The sequence below is a fragment of the Triticum aestivum genome, chromosome 2B (assembly GCF_018294505.1).
Source record: "Triticum aestivum cultivar Chinese Spring chromosome 2B, IWGSC CS RefSeq v2.1, whole genome shotgun sequence".
NCBI classification, from domain to species: domain Eukaryota; kingdom Viridiplantae; phylum Streptophyta; class Magnoliopsida; order Poales; family Poaceae; genus Triticum; species Triticum aestivum.
This window is the reverse complement of record NC_057798.1, coordinates 162890137-162915841: the sequence shown is the minus strand read 5'-3', so window position 1 is coordinate 162915841 and position 25705 is coordinate 162890137. Positions and strand designations below refer to the sequence as shown.

The window sequence follows — 25705 nt, the reverse complement described above, 5'->3', positions numbered from 1 at the left end:
GCAACAGGGGGAGATGTATGGCAGAAGTACGTCAGGATTCAGCTTCTCGCAAGCAAGGATATCAAGGCCTGTGAATCAGTAAATGCAAGTCAACTTCACGTTGACAGACACCTAATGGGTAGTCTACACCCAGTGGACGGGAAACCTCCACCAACCCAGGTCATAGTGCACACAATGACCGGGACATCGGAATACCCGACTCAACCGCATTGGGAAATCGCGAGCAGTCACCATGGGTAACAATATTTCCATCAACTCTATATTAATATATAGATTCTGGAGAAACATATAACCGGAAGTCTACAATTGTCGACATACATTTCTCAACTAGATTGTAAAAACCTTTCAAATGTTTCAGATCCAAAGACCATGGCCATGGCAAAGTGTGAACAACACTCGGACTGAACTCAAGCAAAGGGTATAATCTAGGTAGAAATGATCTTGCTCAATAATGGGAAGGTATTCATAAGCGATACCTACACCAGTTTTCTTCTGGAAACAGAATTGAGAACAACGAGGTGGTGAAACAAAGAGCAAGTATTGTAACACAAGGGTTCACGCAGATACCCAACTATTCTCCAGAGGTGGAATCTCTTTCCGATAACTTATATCATTGGCAGTACAAAATCATCTATCTCTGCAGTTGATAGATGTAGTGATTACATATCCATGTGGATCACTAGATTCAGACATATATGATTGATTTCTGATGGAATCTCAATTCTGAATCGAAATACAAAATGCAACATACATTGTGTAAAACTAGTAAGTCACCATACGACTTATTGTGGTCGGTACATATGGTACAACCGATGTAGTGAGTTCCTTATACAAAAGGATTACTCCTGCAAAGATGATTATCCATGTTTGTATGTCTGCAATGACGACACATGTAATCATCTAATGACGGAGTTTAAATGAAGGATTTGGGTAAACCAAAACACGCTCGTTACTACAACTTGAGCACCTTCATTCATGCATTATGGTATACTATATTGTCTATATCCAAAATATATTGGAGAAATTCATTGTGGACAAATCTTATCCATCAATAACTCTCATGGTAGTTCATTCTCTATATATAGAGAAAGATCTATTTAGACCAAGAGATGATGAAAATGAGACATTGGGACTCAACGTTCCATAATGCCATTGGATCCACCAAACACAATTGGTTGGTACTCAAGAATATCTTCCGATATCTCCGAGGCATCAAACATCTTGTCCTGGTTTTTCAGTTTCACAGAAATGTGAACACCGATATCATTGGATACATCGATCAGATCCCCACTATGTCAGATCATAGACAAGTTTAGTGTTCCTACTAGGTGTGGTAGCCCCCTCATGAAGAGTCTTCGAAACAGACCTTATGGCTACATTCACCAACCATTATATCAACGATAATGTTTCTTGTGTTGCCCGGATGCAAACAGGTTACATAATAAGCAATATCACTATATTGCTTATCTTGCAAGTCAAATCATGCGACTGATTTGTTCAGCGGGTCTCTACCAACTTCTATGTTTTGGTATGTGACGGCTTCGAATTTTGCAAGAATAGGGGGAGTATCTTCCTGAATTGTTCCTGTTCAATGCATCATATTATACTCTTTTTCCCTTCATGAGTTTACTTTACATATTCTCATAAACGTTTTTAATGAGGTAATATCAACATGAGATCATATGTTATACTTTCTGTTTTCCCCACCGGGGTTTTCGAGAAAGTATATATGACATATTTATTGTCCTCTAAACTCTGTGAATTTTCTCGTATTGAGTTAAAAGAGACAATGATATAATGTTGTGCCATTTTCTCCTTATTTTTCCCACTGGGTTTGAAGGAGTTTAGCAATATATCAAACACATATCTCCTCATATTTTTTCCACAGGGTTTTTGGAGGAGCTTTTTCAAGATGATGATACTTACACTAACAAGCATGGATTAGGGGGAGTGTCAGGATTTAATTAATCCTATTAATCCCTACTTTTCCTAATCGAGACGGTTGTCTCGTGTCACTTCGGACGCACCCCTTCGGGGGCTATATATATGTGTAATCTCATCATCAATGAGAACAACGATTCACTTTTACTTCTCTGTCTATTGTCTCTCTCGCTCTCTAGTCAGAACAGTAGCGAGCGCTGAGGGCGCTACTTTCAAAAAAAAGCGAGCGCTGAGGGCGCCGATTAGGAGGACTCGTTATCGGTGTCAAAAAAAAACAATTCACCCTGTCCGGTTCCTCCACCGCTACGACAGAGAAAGGAGCGGCGCCGGCGACCTGAGGCGCCCGTCCCCGGCGGCGGCCACCGACCGATTGAATTTGATTCGTCCCACGGTTTCACAGGTTTGAGATATTCTCCTTCCCCTCCTCTCCCAATTTAATTTCTCCCCTCTTCTTTATTGCGGGATTAAACCCTAGCTGCAGTTTTTCTCCCTAATTAAGCCCTGCCTACATCCACTTGTTCAGCCGGAGCTCAGCTCATGGGGCTGCGGATCCAATGCATGCTTCCGAGGAGATTCCTAACGGCAACGGCAAGGCCGTCCAATCTCTCCATCTCATTCAACAATATGGAAAATAATATGAACATGAATGCATCTTAACCTGTGGTGATGTAGCTTAAGTTCCCCTAAAGCTTTACTATTTGGACAAAAAAAGAGAGAAAGAAACTATATTGCTGGACCAAATTCAGTATTTTGCACCAGCTTCTTGCTTGTTAGTCTATTTGATACTCTGTAAACAATGTCATGCACACTCAAATCAGATGTGCACACTTGTAAATTTACTATAAGAAACACAACGCAGGATCCCACAGCCCAGACTTTAATTGAATGCAGCAGCCAAGGCTGCATTCATCCACAAAAAAAAGTGTGATACATCTTCTCAACCAAGAAACCAAGATCTTGGTTGCAAACATTACTAGTTGCAGCAAATCTCGATTTAACTAAGGGTCTTGAGAATATTTTTTATTTATCTTCCCTAAGGTGTTGATTGGATTCAAATTTTTATCCGATCCATCGTAAAGGAAATATGAACACTACACTAGTGTCAAAAACACTCTTATATTATGGGACGGAGGGAGTAGTATTTTTGTACTCAAAACTCACAAGCTAGAATTAATAGCTTAATTTGGTTTTTGTTTGTGCCTGCTTGCAATAATATTTTTTGAAGCAACGCGCTGGGTATCCATCTAGTAATTCTAGTTGTCATGTCCAGCTACCTAATACTACTGCGTCCTTACATATATTGTTTCAGCTGGTCTGTTACCACCTACTGGTAAAGGTATTACCGAAAAAGGCTTTCGCCCCGCTTTATAAATAAAGCAAACCGCCACAAGACATACAACCACAGAAGGTCCACCTACTGGTAAAGGTATTCAAAACTGCATGATTATCAAACACAATAAGATTGCATTTATTAACTGATATTTGTTTAGTTACCTGGGCGGGAGGAACATTTGTTTGGTGTGAACACTGCCCACCTTTCAAAAAAGATTGGTGTGACGAGTTTAGTCTTGACTGGTTAAGTTATTCTGTGATGAGTCTAATGTCGTTATGATTGGCAGTTAGTTAGCAATATACACATGCTAACTTACCAAGGGTCTGGAAGAAATGACTCCTAATCATATAGAGTACAGTTACTAGATCGGTAATCAAGACATGGGAGCACACCTAGCGATGATAATGTTGCATTTGTTAACTGCCACTTGTTTATTGTACTACTACATATGCGCATGACAGGGCCCGACCAACAGCCGCGCATGCATGATCAATAATATGACAATAGATTGTAGACAGGATTAATTAAGAAGGGCGGCAGTAGAAAATGTAAGTTCAGACAACAGGAGTTATTCTCGTGCACATCGTCACTGTCTTCTGAACTACAAACTGGGCATAGAACCATGCATAAGAGTTGCAAGATGCCTAACCTTCTCTATCATGATGTCCACTGCATTTCCTATCGCGAAAAATTATAACCATATGTTATGATTCATAGTGGATTAGGACAAGTTAACAAGCTGGAGCAGGTTCTGCCTGGTATGCTATCCTGGCTGGTTGCGGACGTCCGGAGCATTATTCCCTCCTTTCCCGAAAATGAAAGCTGAATGCAAGTTGCATTATTAACTTATTCCGCGTCACCGATTGGGGGTTGACGAATGACGGTAAGACTCAAAGCTAGCCATACCAACTACCTCATGGATGCTCTAAAGTATATTACTGTATTACCCTCTACAAGCACACTCTACAAGCACATTGGTGGTCTCTCCTCCTTTCCCCGGGCTTGAGACCGGCCATGCAATTATAAATGTTACTTTAAAATGGCATAGGCGGAGTTCCCCACACACCCTCCCAAAAAAGTGAAAAGAAAAAGGATGAACGCAAAAAACAAACCTAAAAAGACAATGAAGGCCATTTTCCCCTTTTTTCCTTTTTTTGGATTTATCAAATAATTAAGAGACATATGGTACAAAGATAATAAAACCCCCTTTTCATTTTAGTATTTTTCTTGGTACATATGAGCCAAGTTATTTTAACCGAAAAACTATTCTGACGGCGCAAAACAGACAAACCTTTATTTAGTGTTAAACAAAACGCCAACTCTAAAGCAAAAGCAATAAGCAACTAATTATCTTTCTTGTTATGAAGCTGTATTTTCCCCCCAAAATCACTCTACAACCAAATAAACATGTTTTGCTAATTTTTTTCTTACTAGTCTAATGCATGCTAAAGGCGACAACTATTTTGTTATATGACATTTTCGGCACTGATGGACAAATTAAGCTCAACGAATGCTGAGTTAAGAGGTCTTCCAAATGTTGGCAACAAAACCGTGGAAGCCTTCAAATTGGGAGTTCAAAATCACCAATAAAAATACAAATTTGGAATAGTAAATCGGGAAGTTTTTTAGCAAAATCCGTCCAGATTAATCAATTGGGAAAAATGCAAAATAAATAAGTTGGCATATATATATTTGAGTGCATGTTGACGAATATATACAAGTTGAAGAAACAAGGAGGTGAAGACACAGGAGGCATAGTACTATAGTATACCAGCTTGATTGCATGACTGAGGGAAGGGGAATAGTGCGAGTGCAATTTAAGGTTGAGTCATCCCCTCTTGACTGAAGGAAGAGAAAATAGTGGCAACATCAATGCCTGCCTGCAGATTAATGAGAGAAAACCGGCCGGCCGGACGTCAGTGACATGATATATATATATATGTATATTATTTTCTCTATATACTGTAGTGCAACATGATGTAGTGTGTACTTACCTCTTCTTTGTTTGCAGTAGTGCGGTGCACTACCTCTCGACCTGCCTTCTGGTCGGACGTAGTTCTCTCTTTCTACCTTGAGCTTGGGATAATTGGGATGATGTTTGGCGGCGATCATCAGCGCTGCCTCCAGTATCTCCACATTCCCACTGTTAGCGCAGTTAATAGAACAGCTGACGTTCTCCAGCAAAGGGCAATTCCCACTCCATGTCAACAAGGTTACCAAGCTGGCCACATCCGTTTCTCGAGCGCTGGCACTGTATGCCAGCGTTTTAAGCATCGGCAATGCTCCTTGTCCAATACAGATCTCCATATTGGTCTTCAGCAAACTCAGTTTGTGAAACTCATCGCTGCCAAAAGTACATGATGTGCACCTTTTCTCCACTCTGAGCATGAGTTGGAGGAGCGACGGTAACCTTCCAAGGGTTTGAATATCCTGAGCTTCTACCACCTCCACATGCAAACACAGGCGAAAAAGGAGTGGAACACGCAAACAATTGATCCACGATGGCATCTTGGGTATAAGTATCCTCAACATATGGAACAAACGGAGATTTGAACTGGGTGCGAAGTATTCCAAGCTACCACCCAGAACATGCGAGGATACACCATGAGGCCAGGTAGCCAGGCTGCGGATCTTGCGCAGGTTGCACAGAGACTCCACCAGAGTCTTGCCCGCCGTCTCTGCCATTTGGTTGAAATGGATGTTGAGCTCCCTCAACTCTGTTAGCTTCCCCACCATAGAGCAAAAGTTTGGACATTTGTCCACCGAATAAAGCTGCAACTCTTCAAGGCATGTCAGTTTCTCTATCTCACCCTTCATCTCTGTACCCTTATCAGCCCACAAGCACCTCAAATTCTTTAGCTCACCAATAGATGATGGCAACTCACTTATGGTACCTCCCCTGACGTCCAATATCTCAAGAAATTTTAGATCATGCCCTATTCCTTCCGGGAGCTTGACCGACGTCCCCACTAGTCCTAGGTACCTCAGCTGGACCAACTTGCCAAGATCCTTGAGACTATGGCCTTCAGGAAAAACACAATCCTCTATAACTAGTACACGTAATACTTTAAAGATTGACAGTTGAGGCATTCCACTATCACTGCACGAGATAGCAGTAAATGACCTCACCCATTCCATTTGAATGCTAGAGTTGTGTTCCACACTTCCTCCGTGAAGTGCTAATCTGCGAACCTTATTGGTTTGTTTGCCTTGCGAACATATGCTATTCTTCTCCATGGCATCTACTGTAACAAAGTTCACATCATTTGATATTGTGCGAATGAGATCAAGCACCATGTCATGGACATGACAACCACTTAGAACTTTCCGACGTCATCAAATTCTATCCATCGGATCATGCTTTTGTTTACTAGCTCATTGAAATAGATCTCTCCTACCTCAAATGACCCCATTCCTTCTCTATCAGGTACAAAACCTTCAGAGACCCACCTCCATATGAGTGGTATTTTCTCAATAAAGCTATCCTCACGAAACATACTTAGATACAATAAACATGTCTTTAGATCGGAAGGGAGATCATAATAGCTAAAAGACAATATCTTTCTTGTGTTATGAACAACTTCGTTGTCTTCATGCCCAAAGCCAATGGCATCGTAAACCTTAGACCAATCCTCACTTCGTTTACCAACAAGCAAGCTAGCCATTGTAATGATAGCTAATGGCACACCACCACATTTCTTTAAAATCTTGCTTGTTACTTCAGCAGGTTGGTTATCTGAACTTACTCCTTCACCACCACATGTTCTTGTATAGAATAAGGATTTGGAGTCAACATTGGAAAGCGGTTTCATGTTATAAATTTCACCAATTCTCTTGCCAACTTCAATATTACGAGTAGTTGTGATTACTCTACTATCAGATTTAGTGTCCAGTAAAGCACACTTTATCACTTCCCACGTTGGTATATCCCATATGTCATCCATAACGACAAAGTACCTATTTTCATGAGAAGGCAGAAGACTTGAATTACCAAAACAATTTGTCTAGAATACATAGTAGTGCAAGTAAAACAAGAAGCATGCCAACTCTGCATAAAACAGACCGACTCTCAAAAAAGAAAGCCGTTAAAAATCATAAATACCAATGCTTAATGAAACACGTAATACAAAAAGAGGGAGAAAAGCTCCCTAGCTAGGATCACGAAAATCCATAATTTAGCAATTTTCTCCAATTTGCTTCTAGAAACAGGGTCACCTCATTCATATGTTTATAGGTTGCATATTTGACAAGGTGTACATTTGAATCTTTCATTTGTAACATCCGTCTTCAAAAATAGTAATTCAAAGTGGAAATTTGGTGGTATTTTCATACGGTCAGTAGGCTTAGATACTTTATGTAGCAACTTAATTCATATCAAACTCTGATCTCAGATCTTCAGACATTTAGCCTCGATAACAAATTTCAACTTAAATTACCACACTTTATCAAATTATCACGAGATCCTACCACGAGAATGGGTCGGTAGCTAGACACATGAAGAAAGAATGGTAAGTGAGTCCACTAGTAGAAGAGATGGGAGGAAGAGAGAAGATGACATTTGCGTAAGGAAGATCTGCTATGGATGCTCTGGTGCTTTCCCTCCAATATCCAACCACCGATGCCACTAACAGGTCTTACTGGCCTACCACCTGTCGGTTCCATAGTATGGTGAAGATATTATACCATACCCAATTGATGCAACATGTTGTCAGGGAATACTTAGCCAACTTAGTAATCTATTCTAACTAGATGAGGATAGGTTGCATAGAAGGACTTGAGTAGCATATGGTAGTGTATTAAGTGCGTACCTCTTGTTCCCAAGAAATCCACGCACCTCGTCGATGAGCTGCCTTGCATCCATTTTTGATGCAGTGATGTTTATGTACTTTTCCTTGTCAAGTTCATGGAGTATGTCCCTAAGAACTTTCTTCGTGTCAGGGTTTTGACCCACTGGTACAAAACACCTACAAGTGGATGAACTGCTAAGCTTGTCATAAACTGCTCTAGCCAGAGTTGTCTTGCCTAATCCTCCGAATCCAACAACGGAGACAGTCTTGAGTGGTTGATTCTTCAACAATTCACTTTTCTCAGGCAACATCCTCATTAGCTCATCCATCGCCTTGTCAATGCCAACAAGGTCAGATACCTTGTTGTACATAGCCAAGAGACGAGGGTCAACTGTCGTTGTGGCGAGATTAGACATAACATCGTTGATCTTGTACCTTTCAAACCGTTCCTTGACCTCCCTAACTTGAATCTTAATGTGTTTGATGTCATCAGCTATTCTATGGCGGATCTTGAACCTGCTGACCTTGTTGCGGGTCTTCTTGATGAAGCCCTTGAACGTGCGTGGTTTTGTAGGCTGAAGACCATCTATGCGCACCATGGATGAGTCAAGACTGTCCTCTATGGCATAGGACAGCTCCCTGACTTCATTGGCCCAGATCTTGACTTGTGAATTAAGCTGGTCCAATGGCACGTTGGAGACCTTCTCAAGAGCAGCTTGCATGGTCTCGAGCTCGGCCTTGAGGTCCCTAATCCCCTTCTTCACAGTTCCCTTCAGGTTGTACTCATCCAGGAGCAGTTCCCCCAGTTTGGGAATGAGGGAGCGCATCGCCCCCGTGGCAAACTCGATGGCCATGCTCGGTGGGCTGGACTCTCACCCTAGCTCTCTCTCTCTCTCTCCCGTGTTTGCTTCTTCTGTTTCCTTATATCTATGTTCTCAAGAGCTCTTTACATGCCTTGCTTGCGTAGCTTGAAGTTACATGTATCTATATATGGACTAATACAAGGGGTGGCTTGGTTGGTGATAGTGAGGTCCTAGTTGGTTTTGAGTTAGCAATTTCATATTCCCTTCTATGATGTCGATTAGACTCATGGAGAGGCAAAGTTTGACACGGCCGATGCGGTCTCACTGTAGTGCATTCAAGTTGTCTGTAGAGGCAAAGTTTGACATGGCCGATGCGGTCTCACTATAGTGCAGCATAGATTGCCAGTGGGATTGTTAGGTAAGAGCTGCTACCGAGGTGCTATGTCGACATTAGCACATGTAATTCCTCTAGATCTGGGCAAAACTACATGTTAGTGGAACCATAGAGAGCATGTCTCAACAAAGTAGTTTATTCTCATCTATTTGAATTTAAAAGGTGAGATTTCATAAAGCAGTATTTTTATATGTTTCTTGGTATCTGCAGCATGCTGTCTATGAAGTATTTGTTGTATTTGTCCAGACAAAATGCATGCTCACTGGGCCAGATATCTATGTTTTCTTTTTTGTGAAAGAGATATTTCTATTTTGCGAAAGAGATATCTTATGTATTGATCCTACTCTGCTTGCATCCTTTGACCTCTTCATTGACAAATCTTGCAGCAATCTTCATTGGTTTCCTGGACGTGAATACGCTAAGATTAAAGCCAGAGAAAAGGACGGAGGAAAGTCTGGAAGAATATATTGCGGTTCTGAAAAGATAAGCTTGAACAGATGTTGCTTTGCTTGTGTCCGGGCTACACGACTACGACCTAGTTCATCGTTGCCCGGGCTGAAACGAAGAGTTGCAATAATATGTGGATGCAAAAGCATCTTTCTACACAAAAATCTATTGGGCTTAGAAATTTGCTCTGTTCTTTTCTCACATTCTTGAATTTTATGCATCTTAACTGGATACACCACTATGAGACGATCATTGTTGGCCGGGTCCCTCTGGTACAACTTCTCCACTCTCATACCCACTGCACACATCTTTTGTCTCGTCCAATAAGATGTTCTCGGCATTATCCCTGAGGCCAACCACTCCACGAGGACCCTCCACAAAGTAAAGGAAGGGGTATTGGAAGGTCGAGGTGGAGACCCATCGTCCTTGTCTTCCAGGAGCTTGGTATGCCTGGGACAAAATTAAAAGGGTATCTGCCCATCATTCCGGTACACACAAACCACAAAATGGCTTCGATTTTACCTGATGGTCTTCTTAATTTGTAAGGATAAAAGATTCAAATAGTTGAAGTAAATGCATAAATTTGACAACAATGCACACACAGGAAAGGACAGGTATGACTGTCTTATATAAAATAAAATAAAAAGAGCAGAGGGAAGTACGTACGACACCGTAGTAGATATTGAAGTTTTGTATACTAAATCAAGGTATAGAGAAGCAATTCACGCAAAATTGGAGAACAACCATATAATCCAAAAGGTCTTCAGAGAAGAAAAAACCACAAGGGTCGAGATCCCAAGAAGACCAAAAACAATGATACAAATATTCAGTTAAGACAAGTACATTACAAAGCAACAAGTCGGTTAAAACTCTAAATTCATGTTTACTAGTTTATCCAGAGAAGGGGTGCATATGTGGTAGGAAGAAGTACTCACTCCCTCTGTAAACTAATATAAGAGCGTTGAGAGAGGGACTAGAAGACAAAGACACGAAGACACACTAACACGCATGCATACACGTGGATCGGTGGATGTACTATATCAAAACTGAATGGAAGAGAATGAGGTAGGTACCTCCTAGTGGCACACCATGATTTAAGCAATGCTCGCTGCCCCCCTCCTCTCTGGTGATACGAGTTATCTTGCGCGCACCACCATCGTCTGGCTGAAATAGTTAACGATATACTGTATTATACATACCTCTTCGTGAGTGGCCGAAACCTTTCCACCATCACGTAGCACACGCTTGAGTGATTGAGTAATTAACCTCGGTAGCATCTGTTCTTGGTCTTGTGCCTCAAGAAGCATCCTTGTAGTTTTTTTTTGAACGGTCACCGGGGGGGAGAGGATCCCCACCTGAATATATTGCTCAAAAAGTTGCCAAAGCCAAGAGTGACCCCTTAAGCTTTGGCTGATCCAGTTTATAAGGAAAACCGGATCAAAAATCTAAACAAGTTGACCCCATTTATGAGGAAAACCGGGCCGAAAACCATACAGGTAACAAGGTTACAGAAGATGAGAAAAAAGTGCCACCCAGGAGAGGGCATGACCTAGCTAGCAGGCAGAAAGACCAACACCACGAGAGACACAAGTAGATGTGGGGTTCTGTCGAGGGATCACAATACCAAGACTCTGCAAACAACCTAACGCACCGCACCGGCGTGCGTACCGAGCCCCACGGCACAACAGAGGATCAACCACAATCAACGAGTGCCAAACCATAACACGAACCTTGACTGGAAGATCCGCCACGGGCGGTCAGAACGATTAGCAGGTTGGGGAGGCATCATTGCGTCGTCATTGAGCAAAGGTGAACCAAGACAACACCAAGAGCCCAGAGCTCACCGCAGCACAACGGCAACCATGGGAGGGTCTTGAGCATGCACAGCAACAAGACGGAGACCACACGAAGGACAGCCAAGAGAAACACCTGAAAAAGAAATACACCACCGTCGGCCCCAAGCTGGCCGCATCACCACCACCAAACGCACCAGCCTGAACCACACAACAGCAACAGGGGCCATGGTTTGGGCCTCCAAGATGACGCCTCCAAGGAGGTAGTGCTGTCGAAGACACAACACCATCATCCGATCCGGCAAGCCCGATCTTGGGTTTTCACCCGGAGACCACAAATCAAAATACCATAGGTGCTGGAGCTCCACAGCGGCACCTCCTGCGAGGAAGACGACGTCCATAGACGCCGCTGCCGCCGACATCGACATAGTCGATGAAAGGTTCTCACCCGGAGTTTGAGCATATCCCTACAGCAAGACGGCCTGAACGACGCCGAAGCAGATCCACACGGAACAGCTCGAAGACCACGCCTCTAGGAAGGTATACGACGCCGGGGAGGCGCCATAGTGGTCGGCTCACACAATGGGTGAGCAGGGATTTCTCCCAGAGCACCACCGTATAGGACCCGATTCGACCACTGCAGTTCAGATCCAGCCCGAGATCATCGCCAGGCCACCCGCCATCACGACCGGCATGCCCCGAGCCAGAAGCAAGCCACGCATTCACCAACACTGCCGGCAGCGCCAACCAAGCCGCCGAGCACCATCCCATGACCGACCGCCTCGAAGATCGCCAGATCGGGGACGGGGATCTCGGCAAGCTCCGACCACTGCCAGATCTGGAGCCGGCGCGCCGGCCGCTCTGGATCCACCTCGCCCGCAGCTCCCCTGACTCGACGCGCGTCCGTGGCCGCCCGCACCAGCACCAGGCGCCACCACGACCGCGCCACACGCCCAGGGCCACGCGCACCCAGGACGAGGACGCCCCGCGCCAGCACGCCCGTGCCCGCAACCCCCCGCCATCGAACCCGCAGGCCCACCGCGACGGCCACCGCCGGCCACCCAGCCGCGCCCCCACAGCGCCGCGCCGAGCAGTCGTCCACACAAGCCGTCAGCTCGAAATTTTACCGTCAGCGCCCCGTCCACAAGGACCAGCAGCCACATCCGGCAGCCATGGGGCCAGAGCAGGGGCAGCCGATGCATTTAGATGGCCGGCAGCCGTAGCCAAGCAAGCATGGAAGCAGGAGGCGTGGGGGGATTTTGGATCTGAGGGAGAAGGAGAGAACGCAGCAGGCTGGAGAGGAGGCTGCACGCAACCTCGCCGCCGCCGTCCGCCGCGGGGCTTCGCCCGGCGGCCTCCTCCGGCGACGGCGAGGGGAGGGGTGGTCTAGTGGAGGCCGGCCGGAGAGTGGCGAAGCATCCTTGTAGTTGTGGCTTCGTATTGCAAGGGCAGGACTGTTGGGGTGGATCCTGGTGGCGTGCCTCAATTTTGCTTGTGTTTCCTCCATCTCATCATCGTCGCAATTCTTGCCATTTACTCCTTCCGTTCTTAAATATAAGTCCTTTTAATGATTTCAAATGAACTACAACATATGGATGTACATAGACATATTTTAGAGTGTAGATTCACTCATTTTACTTCATATGTAGTCCTTTGTTGAAATTTCTAAAAAGACTTATATTTAGGAATGGAGGGAGTAGCCAATAGTTGAGTTTCTGCAGCAAAGGCATGCTGCCCGGTACCAAAGCCAATAGATGCCAGACCTTACGAGACTCGTGAGCTGACACTGTCTGGCATAGTTCTACCAAGACGACTGCCGTGGATGGTATCCTCGTGTGTTCCCCACCTATCTTACCTGTTGTTCAAGCTTAGGTGGTGGCTGTTGTTCAAGCTCAGATGGTTGAACAATAGGATTTGTAGATCCTCGGAAGTTTGCATCACTCCGATGCTTCTACATCTCGAGTGTGGACAACTGCACTCCGTATACTATCTAGCAAGCGACGAGTTCCAAAACTTGAGATATTTGGGCACTGACATAGAGCTAGGCCCGCGCGGGAAGAATCTGGCCCGTTTGGTTGCCTGGGTCGCATGCAATTCGTGGCCCGCGCGAACCTCAAAGCAGGCCTGGGCAACGGCCGAATCGACCGTTTTTTGTGAGCCAGGCTCGCTCGAGCCATGCGTGGTGAGCGCCTGCACGCCTGGGGACGCGCGGGAGACGACACGACGGCTCATAACTCCCCATGTCCCCTCCCGTCACCCTCACGCCAGTTCACACCCACTCTCTCTCTCTCACCTCATCGCCCGTTCGGTTTCTCCGATGGCAACGCTGCTACTGTTATCAATACTGTTCCTTCTGTTTCCCGAGTTCAGAAAAAAGAACACACGATTTTACACAGTGCTCACACGACCTAGGAAGGAATATGTAGAGAGGTGCAGTTATTTTTCTGAGAAACGGATCAAATTCTGTTTTGTTTGCCGCACTCAAATGGAGTTGTTGCGAGGTTCAGTTTTTTTTTCCTGAGAAACGGATCAAATTCTGTTTTGTTTTGCTGCACACAAAAGGAGTTGCAGAAGTGTGTGAAGCGACGCGTTAAAAAAGAAGTGAGGCGATGGGTCTGTTGGGCTGGGCTATTGTTGCCTCTCGAGTGGGCTGATCACCTTGCTGGCCCATATTGTCCTTCTGTAGTTCTGTGGGAGCGCTGTTCCGTGGGAGTCAAAGTGGAAGAGGCGGAGCGCTGTTCTCGTTTAGTCCCACCTCGCCTATCTGGGGGAGAAAGGGGAGGGAGCTGGGCTATATAAGAGCGGGTGGTGCGAGTGGTGAAAGGCACGCAGCTGCGTGGTGAGCACAAAGCGAACTATTCTTTCGCCTTTTACTAAAGAATACCGTGTGCACGCCACACTAAGCAGCATACCCTAATTTTTTTAAGGGTGTCTTCTCCCTGTGAGAAGGCCCCACCAATCCCTAATTTAAATTTTATTAATAATAATGTGGCAGTGCGGTTACATTTTTAATGAATGTCTCCAACTAAAACATAGGAAATAAAATGTACACTAGTGGGCCAATTTTCTCTTTGAGAAAGCAGCAATAATTCCTTATTTTGATTTTCAAGCCAGCTTGTGTTGCTTTACAACTTGCAAATTCTGCCACTCTTCCGAAAATATATGTTTTGAGTTCTGTTTTGTTATAGATGTTGCATTTGTACTCATGTGAGGATTTTGTGTGCTATTTCAGGAATTTGAATGTGTTTTTGTTGATACTGCACCGCTTAAATCAAAATTTGGCTATCCGTTGCCAACAAACAATGCATAAGCAAGGCATGGTCAATTCACACATGATTTATTTACTAGATCACCAGCTCAATTTTCGTGTTTAATTTCAATGTCACAACAATCTTGCCATGGTACTTCATGTAGATTTCTTTTGTGATGATAGAAAAAGTTATGCATAGAAATTTTATTTTTTCAGAATTGTTTTTTTTTTCTGTTGAAAAACTGGGGTAGCAAGTGGGACCTAAAAGAACAAGTATTTACAAATGAGAACTTTGAGCTAACATGCAGAAAACAACACCAGTTTATTATTTTCTGTTGAACATTGCACACAAAGAACATCATGCTCGATAACAAAACATACATACAACAGATGTTAACACCTATCGGCAGCGGTTTATTCATGATTCGATCGATCACCACCACCCCATCAGTTGCAGAGGAAACTACAAAAATAAAACTGCATTATTTTCATGATGGTGTCAATCTCGCTCGCCCACGTGTTTAAGCCAAAATTTGGCTACTTTGGCAGCTGACTCTGCCAAACGATGGGAACACAGTTGGTCTATGCAAATGTCAAAAGTTCCTTTCAGTTCTCCAGATTTAAAAGTTGGTATTTCCCTACAGAGTCACAGTTGCAAATAAGAGCTCTACACTCTACTGAAGCAATTTCAAGGAACAACGTAAAACTATGGGCTTAATAACTCTCCAAGCTTTCAGAATTAGCTAAAAGCAATAATGATATGGGGAAAACAAGAATATATCAGCTTTAGCTGAAAGAAAAGCAGCAGAGTTTTTGTCATTTCAGAGGACATTTTTTGACCCATCTAATCTGTACACAATCGGCACCAATTTCCCAAGTAAATCAATTCAGATTCACAACAACACCTGTAGTTTAAATTGCTCGTAACGAAATATATGCATTGTTATTGTGAGAATAAATGCCAGTGGTGATCGTGGGATGCCAAGCTTTCCTTGATCTTCTCCAGCCTCTTGAGTATCTCTAGGAAAGATGGTCTCAAATTGATATCCGCAGCCCAACATACCTCAGTCAATCTACAATTAGGAAAACCATGTTACAACACTGAAGACTTACATGAACATGGCAATAGCAGAATATTAAGTTTCGAATATGGGAATGGAGCATGTGATCCCGAGCACCAGTGATCCCGGATGAACAGTAAATCCGAAAAAATAGTAAAACAAATTCAAAAAAAATCTGATTTTTTTTCAAGAAACTTTGATGGTTTTTCTACATGCGTGCCAATTTTCATGATGAAATGACATTTGTGGAGGTCTCGGCAAAAAAACAAAAATGCTCCAAAAAAACTGTTTTTGGAAGCAGTTTCGAGCATCGATTTTGTTTTTTTGCCGAGACCTGCATGAATGTCATTTTGTCATGAAATTTTGCACGCATGTCGAAAAAACATCAATGTTTGTTGCCAAAAAAGTTCAGATTTTTTTTGAAAATTTTAAATATTTTTTCGCGTGTACTGTAGCAAAGGGTGCCTGTGAGCTCGAGCTCACAATAGCACTTTCGAATATTAAGAGGGTACTGTTCAGCTTGCACTTACTCTTTCAGCTCAGCGGTATGTCCTTTTGAACGGAAAGTTGGGCGATGCCCATCTGATACATACTTAGCAGCCTCATAAGGTTCATAACTGGAAAAAGGTGAATCCCCTTCCAGCATCTACAATTGAAAGGAACATTTACTGTCATTTTGGACAGGCATGATCATACAATATGACACGCTGATGGATTCTAAGTTTAGATGGAAAATTACCTCATAAAGTATCATGGCAAAGGAGAAAATATCAACTTTCTTGTCATATTTCCGGTGCTTGAAAACTTCAGGAGCCATGTACCGATCTATATTTTTGAACAATTATCAAGCCAACTAGTGGGGATAAGTATAAGAGAGGAAAGAAAAATCAAATAACTTATGGGGACTTACAGCTTCCGGTCTCTCCGGTCATCTTGTATACATCATTGGCATGCTGAGATTTGATAATTTTGCTAAGACCGAAATCTCCAACTTTCAAGTGGTTGGCAGCAGTATTAACTAAAAGAATATTTCTGGGGATAGACATAATAGGTTAGACCAGCTATGAAGTTGCTCGCATTAGCAAAAACAGGTAAAAGGCATCATACCTTGGCTTTAAGTCCCGATGAATTATAACATTAGGCTCGTTATGAAGATAGGCCATGCCTCTGCAGAAGATAATCAAGAGAAACACATGAATCATTTTATTTCTGATTAAAAACAGATCACCAGATCAAGTGATTATTCATATGCTAGAACCTATCATGCAAAGTACTTATTTCCAAAGAATAATCCAAAGAATAAGAAAGGATACTGTGTGATGGTTCAAGGACGTGGTGTTTGTATAAACCCACATTGCAGTTCAAATAGATATAAAGAGACCATGCCACTATAACTAGTACCAACAGTTTACTATTACTGATCACTTGGATGATTTGTTGACAGCAAAATTAAGAGTCAACTCTGATTAGCGAGTATCTTACAGATGAACGAGAGGCGCATAAGAGAATCAGGGTTCACTATAAATGCATTATATAGATTAAAATGATCTAACATATGAACCATAATAAGATTGTCGAAACTATATATTCAAGGGCATAGGTAGTTAATTTTCCAAGAGAAGGATTCAGTTAATCTTGCAGAAGTATCAATCATATTTATCCAGATTATGCAGTATATATTTCCTTCGTTCCTAAATATCAGTCTTTTTAGAGATTCCAATGCGGACTACATATGGAGCAAAATGAGTGAATCTACACTCTAAAATACTCCCTCCGTCCCAAAATTCTTGTCTTGGATTTGACTAAATACGGATGTATCAAGTCACGTTTTAGTATTAGATACATCCGTATCTAGACTAATCTAAGACAAGAATTTTGGGACGGAGGGAGTATGTTTATATACATCCGTATGTAGTCCTTATTGAAATCTCTAACGGAGGGAGTAGTAAGTAAGAGCTAAGCACATAAAGATGAGAATACCTTGCGATGTCCAATGCGAAGTTAACGGCAGTAAGTGGGGAGAGGGAGCCTTTCTCCTTGAGATATTGATGAAGATCACCCTGGAAATGCATTTAGTACAACATTAATGAGTGCCATAGAGTCCACATCACAGGGTAGTTGACTTCCAAAACAGATTGCGTACTCCTCGGAGGAACTCGGTAACTAGCATCAAAGGCTTGGTTTCTGTGACTGCTCCAAGGAACTGTACAATATTTGGATGCCTCAGCTTTATTAGCAAATTGACTTCATGCTTAAAATCTTGGCTGCAAACCAGGTAAGTAGCTGGTAAGGAAATATTCCATGAGATAAAACATGCTGCAGAAGATTATAAGGTGTCCAGTCACACCTTGAACAGAACATTAGTTAACCATATAGAAATGCAATAGGTTAGTCCTAGCCAATCAGCTGGAGTACTAGAAAGCTGGCAGCTGTGTCCAAAATGTGGGAGTCGTGGTGATTGTGTGAATAAACTTTACTTACATAACCAGTCTATCGTCGGATAATGATGGAAGAATGCGTTTGACAGCAATTGGTGTTCCTCGCCAATTTGCTTTCAGGATTTCACCAAAAGAACCCTGCAGTGGTTAGCAGGTTTAATGAACTAAATGAGGAGCAAAGCACACATTTATTATGCAAATGTAGACAATATATGCACATTATCTTCCTAGTATTAAACCGAGCTTACTTTCAATCAAATATCTAAAATGATTTTTTTACCGTCGAAATATGTTTAACATCCATTATTCTGTCAGCATGTAAAACGACTGGAACTAAACAGTAAGTTTATTGCCTCTAGCTAATTTGACATACCAAATATACAACTAATGACTTAACCGATGGAAAAATTATGGGTCATAGTTCCCCCTTGCTCACTACGGTAATAACAAGCCAAATGCTACCCAACTGGATAAACTTCAAAATGCGAGCCATGGACATTTTGTAATCATGAGAAATGCGAGGTCCATTAGTTAACTAACAACTAGCATTAAATCAAGCTTGAAATCACAACAGTCTCAGTTTGCCTTGATAACAATTGCAATGCTTAACTAAGACTGCTTTGCATCACATAAACATTGGAGTATATAACAGATTAATAGTTGCACATAACCAAGAGATAATTCAAGAATACTGACCTTTCCGATCATTACTGCTTTTGTGAAATCTAATTCAAGTGGGTTAATCTCCCAGTCAGCCTTGTTTGTTAGGGGAGGTGGAATTGACTTTGCTTCAAAGTGGCTTCCAGTTTTCCCCTGCAGCAAAAATGAATCAGAGGAATCCAGCGCATCAGATTTCAGAGCATGATTAAAGGCAGGTGACAACTATAAGCATCAAATGATGTCTCGATGATTATTAAACAGCTCTTACCCAAACATAACATTTATTCCAACTATGTAAAGCATAATTAATTTGGTCACGCTTGAAAGGTGCACCAGAACTACCCATTAAACGAAAATAGACAAGCAAACCTCTGAAACACATCCTTAGTATTATCCACTATGATCTCCTAATCAACAATGACACGTCTGTTCTACATACAGCAATCTCTGACTGATGCTCATGTGTAAAGCAACAAGATACCGGAATCATCCATTGTACCTCATCTAACATTTTCCACAAACAACACAGACACATCCAAAGACTCCACTTCCACTTCTGGTAACAATATTTGGGACCAGGTGCCCTGGATACAAATTCAGAAACATGACAAAGACAGCTGCAGAGCAATATATGGGGCACTCACCCACAAAATTCCATACCATACAGTTACTGGTGAAATCGGAACACCTGGTGTCATGTTACAAATTTAGAAATATTGAGCTAATGTTTGAAGCTAAACACCCCTACTACAACTTCGCAATGAATAGCCAAGACAATCTATTAAACCGAACCCAAGTGAATGGCAACTTACGAATGTCAACCCGCCATGCTTCTTGAGCAGTTCGATCATAGCATGCCTCTTTGCACCCTCTGCATCAGCAAGTGGCTGTAAATAAACCAAAAGTTAGCATCGTGAGCAATTATTATCTCAAATATCAAGCATACAGTCACAACCATGCAGCATAAATATAACCAAGCACCCAACAAATATGCATTCAACACCGAACTCGTTGCAGACGCATTTGAGCAACTACGTCATATAGGACAAGCCCCGTCAATTCCCAGTGGTAATCCTAATTTCGTGGAGCGCAGCCGGAGCTCCCAACCAAGTACCCAAGGCAGATGGTGGCACGAGTGACATGAGACGAATGAAAAGCTCAAGTGCAAACAAGAGGCTAATGCTCATCGTTTTTCCCTCGAGAATAATCATCAGAACGAATTCAATTCATGACGGAAGAAAGCAAATCCAATCGGAATACGGGCCAAAATGAGCTCAACACAAACGGCAAACCCGAATGATGTCAGCACGCGAAGAAGCCCGGGCCGCATCATGACCCGAATCCAGCCCAACGCCGACGCCCCAACGCCCCCATTACCAACCGAGAGGCGAGACGACCAGACGAGGCGGAAGGGGGGAAGGAGGAAGGATCACCGTGTTCTGCCAGCGGTCGAGCGCGTTGACGTCTGCGCCCTTGGCGAGGAGGCACTCGGCGACTTCCTGCCATCCGTGGAGCGCGGCGACGTGGAGCGGCGTGCGGCTGTCGTAGTCGCGGGCGCTGACGAGCGTGCCGTCCTCGTCGAGCAGCTTGCGCACGGCGGCCGCGTCGTTCTGGTGCGTGTGCCAGAGGATGAGCGACGTGCGCGCCACCAGGGTCTTGTCGTCGAACCGCCGGCGCGGGTGGCCCTCGCCGCCGCTCCCCGACGACCCGCCCGCGCCGCCCCCGCCCCCGCCCCCGCTGCCCCCGCCCCGGCCGGCCGCATGCGCCGCCTCCTCCTCCGACCCGCTCATCTCCCGCCCGCCGAATCTGGCCTCCCTCCCTCGCCCTCTCTGTCTCTCTCTCCCTGCGACGGACGGACGGACGGACGCTGGCCGTGGAGTCCGAGTATTGAGGAGGGGGGCGGATTCTGTGTCCCTCGGCGCGCGTGATCGCGTCCAGCGATGGAGTGGGAGGATCCGATCTGATATGGAAATGGCGCCCGCGTTAACCAGTAATTCTGCAATCGCTTGACCGACGCGGCCCACTTGTGCGCCAGCCTGGAGCGGCCGCCCACCGGGACGGGGGAACGTTCCGTGTCAGCGATGTCTTCGCCTCGCCCTCGCGTGGAAAACGAAAAGAGCTGCGAGACAATTGACCCATTTGGCCATATATTGCCGTCTGAGCATACACGCCACTTTTTTTTTTCCATCGCTAGGCGTCAGTCATTTGCAACATTGCCGCCATTTGCAGCAGCACGCCGTCCCTGAAAGTTGCAGCGGCGTGTCGTTAGCGGCACCGGCTTGCAACGGCAATGCCGCTTTGCAGCATCGGATGGTGGGACTTGTAGCATCGTGCGAAGAGCCACGCCCGTGTTGCAACATTGATGCCCTTGAAGTAGCACCTCACCCCTGAGTGCCGGCTTCCAGCGGCGTGTCGTCCTTGTCGACTTGCAGTAGTGACGTGCTTGCAACATCGCATGGGGGGGGGGGGGGGGAGTGCAACAGCGTCACCGATAACAGCGTGCTTGCAACAGTCGATGTTGGGTGTTGGTATATGGTAGAGAGAGAAAGAGAGACTTGTGTGAAGACTCGCCTTCTCACATGTGAAAAGGGCCTCATATCATCTCTCTCTCTCTCTCTCTCTCTCTCTCTCTCTCTCTCTCTCTCAGCCGCACGTACGCCCGTGCTTTCAAGCGTCCCTCCCACTTCTGAGTTTCCCCCTCCTAAGTAACGTCGCTTCATGCGGGTCTCCTTCCTTGAGGCCTCTTTGTCTAAGCACCCATGGTGAGCCGGGTGCATCGCCGATGATCCCGTGTGTGCAACAGGTGTGGTTGCAGCAATGTCACCGATAACGGTGTGCTTGCATCAGTTGATGCTGGGTGTTGGCGACTTCGTCGAGAGTAAAACAGAAGGGTGAGGTAGAGTGGATAAGGATGACACCTCAGTGTGGGGGAGATATTGTAAGAGATGGGCGGTGGTTTTGTGGGGATCAGACGTAAGGGTGGAGCACAAACCAAGGCACACTAGAACAGTTGTACAAACAATGAACAAAATGCTTTGATCAGCCACCTCATGACGATAAGCGTTTTTGCTCTTTTTCATTGGAAAACCTGACAACCTCACTATCTAAGTTGGGGACCAAGAAGGAATTCTCTAATCATGTGCAGATATTGCCATACTGATCATTGCTTTTTCAGGAGATGTACTGATCATTGGTTGCTACAAAGAACTCTACGACTTTTACCAGCTAAAATTTACCTCACCAATTGATTTAGTAATGACATATCGCTTCTTAGGTTTGTTTGAGGGATCATTGCTAATTATTTATTTTCTTATTATTATTGGCCAAATTATGAGTAAATGAAATGAAAATGATCCAATCCAACCGACCGGTTGAAGACTCGCCTTCTCACATGTGAAAAGGGCCTCATATCATCTCTCTCTCTCTCTCTCTCTCTCTCTCTCTCTCTCCCCTCTCCCTTCCTCCCCCCATCTCCCTCTTCCAGCCGCACACACGACCGTGCTCAGCAACATCGCTTCATGCGGGTCTCCTTCCTCGAGGCCTCTTTGTCTAAGCACCATGGTGAGCCGGGTGCATCGCCGATGATCCCCTGTGTGCAACGGGTGTGGTTGCAGCAATGTCACCGATAACGGTGTGCTTGCATCAGTTGATGTTGGGTGTTGGCGACTTCGTCGAGAGTAAAACAGAAGGGTGAGGTAGAGTGGATAAGGATGACACCTCAGTGTGGGGGAGATATTGTAAGAGATGGGCGGTGGTTTTGTGGGGATCAGACGTAAGGGTGGAGCACAAACCAAGGCACACTAGAACAGTTGTACAAACAATGAACAAAATGCTTTGATCAGTCACCTCATGACGATAAGCGTTTTTGCTCTTTTTCATTGGAAAACCTGACAACCTCACTATCTAAGTTGGGGACCAAGAAGGAATTCTCTAATCATGTGCAGATATTGCCATACTGATCATTGCTTTTTCAGGAGATGTACTGATCATTGGTTGCTACAAAGAACTCTACGACTTTTACCAGCTAAAATTTACCTCACCAATTGATTTAGTAATGACAGGTCGCTTCTTAGGTTTGTTTGAGGGATCATTGCTAATTGTTTATTTTATTATTATTATTGGCCAAATTATGAGTAAATGAAATGAAAATGATCCAATCCAACCGACCGGTTGAAGACTCGCCTTCTCACATGTGAAAAGGGCCTCATATCATCATATCATCTCTCTCCCTCCCTCTCTCTCTCTCCCTCTCTCTCTCTCCCCTCTCCCTTCCTCCCCCCATCTCCCTCTTCCAGCCGCACACACGACCGTGCTCAGCAACATCGCTTCATGCGGGTCTCCTTCCTCGAGGCCTCTTCGTCTAAGCACCCATGGTGAGCCGGGTACATTGCCTATGATCCCGTGTCTGCAAGAGGCGTGGTTGCAACAACGTCACCGATAACGACGTTCTTGCATCAGTCGATGTTGGATGTTGGTGACCTCATCGAGAGAGAAACAGAAAGGTGAGGTAGAATGGATAAGGATGACTCCTCGGTGTCCATGTGGGGGAGATGTTTTAAGAGATGGGCGGTGGTTTTGTAGGGATCAGACGCAAGGGTGGAGCACAAATCAAGGCGCAATGAAACAGCTGCACAGACGATGAACGGAATCCTTCGATCAACCACCTGATGACGATAAGCGTTTTCGCTCTTTTTGGCTGGGAAAACCTGATAATCTCACTACCTAAGTGTTGGGGAACGTTGCAGAAAATTAAAATTTTTCCTACGGTTTCACCAAGATCCATCTATGAGTTCATCTAAGCAACGAGTCAAGGGAGAGAGTTTGCATCTACATACCACTTGTAGATCACGAGCGGAAGCTTGCCAAGGAGATGGTGATGATGGAGTCGTACTCGAACGTGATTCGGATCACCGATGTCCTAGTGCTGAACGGACAGCACCTCCGCGTTCAACACACGTACGGGACGGGAGACGTCTGCTCCGTCTTGATCCAGCAAGGAGGAAGGAGAGGTTGAGGAAGGCAGCTCCAACGGCAGCACGACGGCGTGGTGCAGTTGACGTGGCAGTATTCCGACAGGGCTTCGCCAAGCACGTACGGAGGAGGAGATGTGTTGGGGAGGGGAGGGGCTGCGCCTTGAGTATTGGTGTGTTGCAGCCCTCCCCTCACCCCTCTATATATAGGGGAAAGGGCAAGGGGGGCCGGCCCTCTAGGGAAAACCCTAGGGGGGGCGTTGGCCAAGGGGTGGGGGGCTTGCCCCCCAAGCAAAGGGGGTGCGCCCCCTTTAGGGTTTCCCCCCCACCCTTAGGCGCATGGGCCCAAGGAGGGGGGCGCGCCAAGCCCACTAGGGGCTGGCTGCTATCCCCACGCAGCCCAAGTGGCCCCCCGGGAGGGGTGGCCCCTCCCGGTGGACCCCCGGAACCCTTCCGGTGGTCCCGGTACAATACCGGTATAACCCCGAAACTTTCCGGTGCCCGTTTAACAACTTCCCATATATAAAACTTTATCTCCGGACCATTCCGGAACTCCTCGTGACGTCCGGGATCTCATCCGGGACTCCGAACAACATTCGGTAGTCACATACTAGTCTTCCTAACAACCCTAGCGTCACCGAACCTTAAGTGTGTAGACCCTACGGGCTCGGGAGACATGCAGACATGACCGAGACCACTCTCGGGCAATAACCAACAGCGGGGTCTGGATACCCATGATGGCTCCCACACGCTCCTCGATGATTTCATCGGTTGAACCACGATGTCGAGGATTCGATCAAACCCTGTATACAATTCCCTTTGTCAATCGGTACGTTACTTGCCCGAGACTCGATCGTCGGTATCCCAATACCTTGTTCAGTCTCGTTACCGGCAAGTCACTTTACTCGTACCATAATGCATGATCCCGTGGCCAACACATTGGTCACCTTGAGCTCATTATGATGATGCATTACCGAGTGGGCCCAGAGATACCTCTCCGTCATACGGAGTGACAAATCCCAGTCTCGATCCGCATAAAACAATAGATACTTTCGGAGATACCTGTAGTGCACCTTTATAGTCACCCAGTTACGTTGTGACGTTTGATACACCCAAAGCACCCCTACGGTATCCAGGAGTTACACGCTCTCATGGTCGAAGGAAGAGATACTTGACATTGGCAAAGCTCTAGCAAACGAACTACACGATCTTTGTGCTATGCTTAGGATTGGGTCTTGTCCATCACATCATTCTTCTAATGATGTGATCCCGTCATCAACGACATCCAATGTCCATAGCCAGGAAACCATGACTATCTGTTGATCACAACGAGCTAGTCAACTAGAGGCTTACTAGGGACATATTGTGGTCTTTGTATTCACACGTGTATTACGATTTCCGGATAATACAGTTATAGCATGAATAAAAGACAATTATCATGAACATAGAAATATAATAATACTTTTATTATTGCCTCTAGGGCATATTTCCAACAGTCTCCCACTTGCACTAGAGTCACCAATCTAGTTACATTGTGATGAATCGAACACCCATAGAGTTTTGGTGTTGATCATGTTTAGCTCGCGAGAGAGGTTTAGTCAACGGATCAGCGACATTCAGATCCGTATGTACTTTGCAAATTTCTATGTCTCCATCTTGAACATTTTCACGGATGGAGTTGAAACGACGCTTGATGTGCCTGGTCTTCTTGTGAAACCTGGGCTCCTTAGCAAGGGCAATAGCTCCAGTGTTGTCACAGAAGAGTTTGATTGGCCCCGACGCATTGGGTATGACTCCTAGGTCGGTGATGAACTCCTTCACCCAAATA

At 44.9% G+C, this 25705-nt stretch overlaps 1 protein-coding gene and 2 pseudogenes across 2 annotated transcripts; 1 reads left to right on the top strand and 2 right to left on the bottom strand.

Annotated features, from left to right (window-relative positions):
• Positions 1 to 4943: 4943 nt before the first annotated feature.
• LOC123044098 (disease resistance protein PIK6-NP-like) lies at positions 4944 to 12990 on the bottom strand (annotated as a pseudogene). Its single transcript, XR_006419827.1, has 4 exons — positions 10779 to 12990; positions 8083 to 10155; positions 5269 to 7231; positions 4944 to 5154 (listed from the first exon to the last, which is right to left on the bottom strand). The product of XR_006419827.1 is annotated as a disease resistance protein PIK6-NP-like (transcript).
• Positions 12991 to 14328: 1338 nt separating this feature from the next.
• On the top strand, positions 14329 to 14440 carry LOC123047707 (uncharacterized; annotated as a pseudogene).
• A 1069-nt stretch (positions 14441 to 15509) lies between these two features.
• Positions 15510 to 20945, bottom strand: LOC123044097 (integrin-linked protein kinase 1). The gene is made up of 11 exons (XM_044466738.1): positions 20341 to 20945; positions 19720 to 19794; positions 18944 to 19060; positions 18291 to 18385; positions 17953 to 18073; positions 17790 to 17869; positions 16917 to 16976; positions 16720 to 16841; positions 16549 to 16634; positions 16340 to 16455; positions 15510 to 15821 (listed from the first exon to the last, which is right to left on the bottom strand). The coding sequence occupies exons 1-11, from the start codon at positions 20695 to 20697 to the stop codon at positions 15692 to 15694; spliced, it is 1359 nt and encodes a 452-aa protein (XP_044322673.1). The 5' UTR covers positions 20698 to 20945; the 3' UTR covers positions 15510 to 15691.
• Positions 20946 to 25705: the final 4760 nt, after the last annotated feature.

Coding starts and splice junctions, on each gene's coding strand:
- LOC123044097 (XM_044466738.1), bottom strand. CDS start 20,697: ATGAGCGGGTCGGAGGAGGAGGCGGCGCATGCGGCCGGCCGGGGCGGG. Junction 17,870..17,952: donor TTACCGAGTTCCTCCGAGGA/GTACGCAATCTG, acceptor ATGCATTTCCAG/GGTGATCTTCATCAATATCT. Junction 16,977..17,789: donor TTCGCATTGGACATCGCAAG/GTATTCTCATCT, acceptor TATCTTCTGCAG/AGGCATGGCCTATCTTCATA.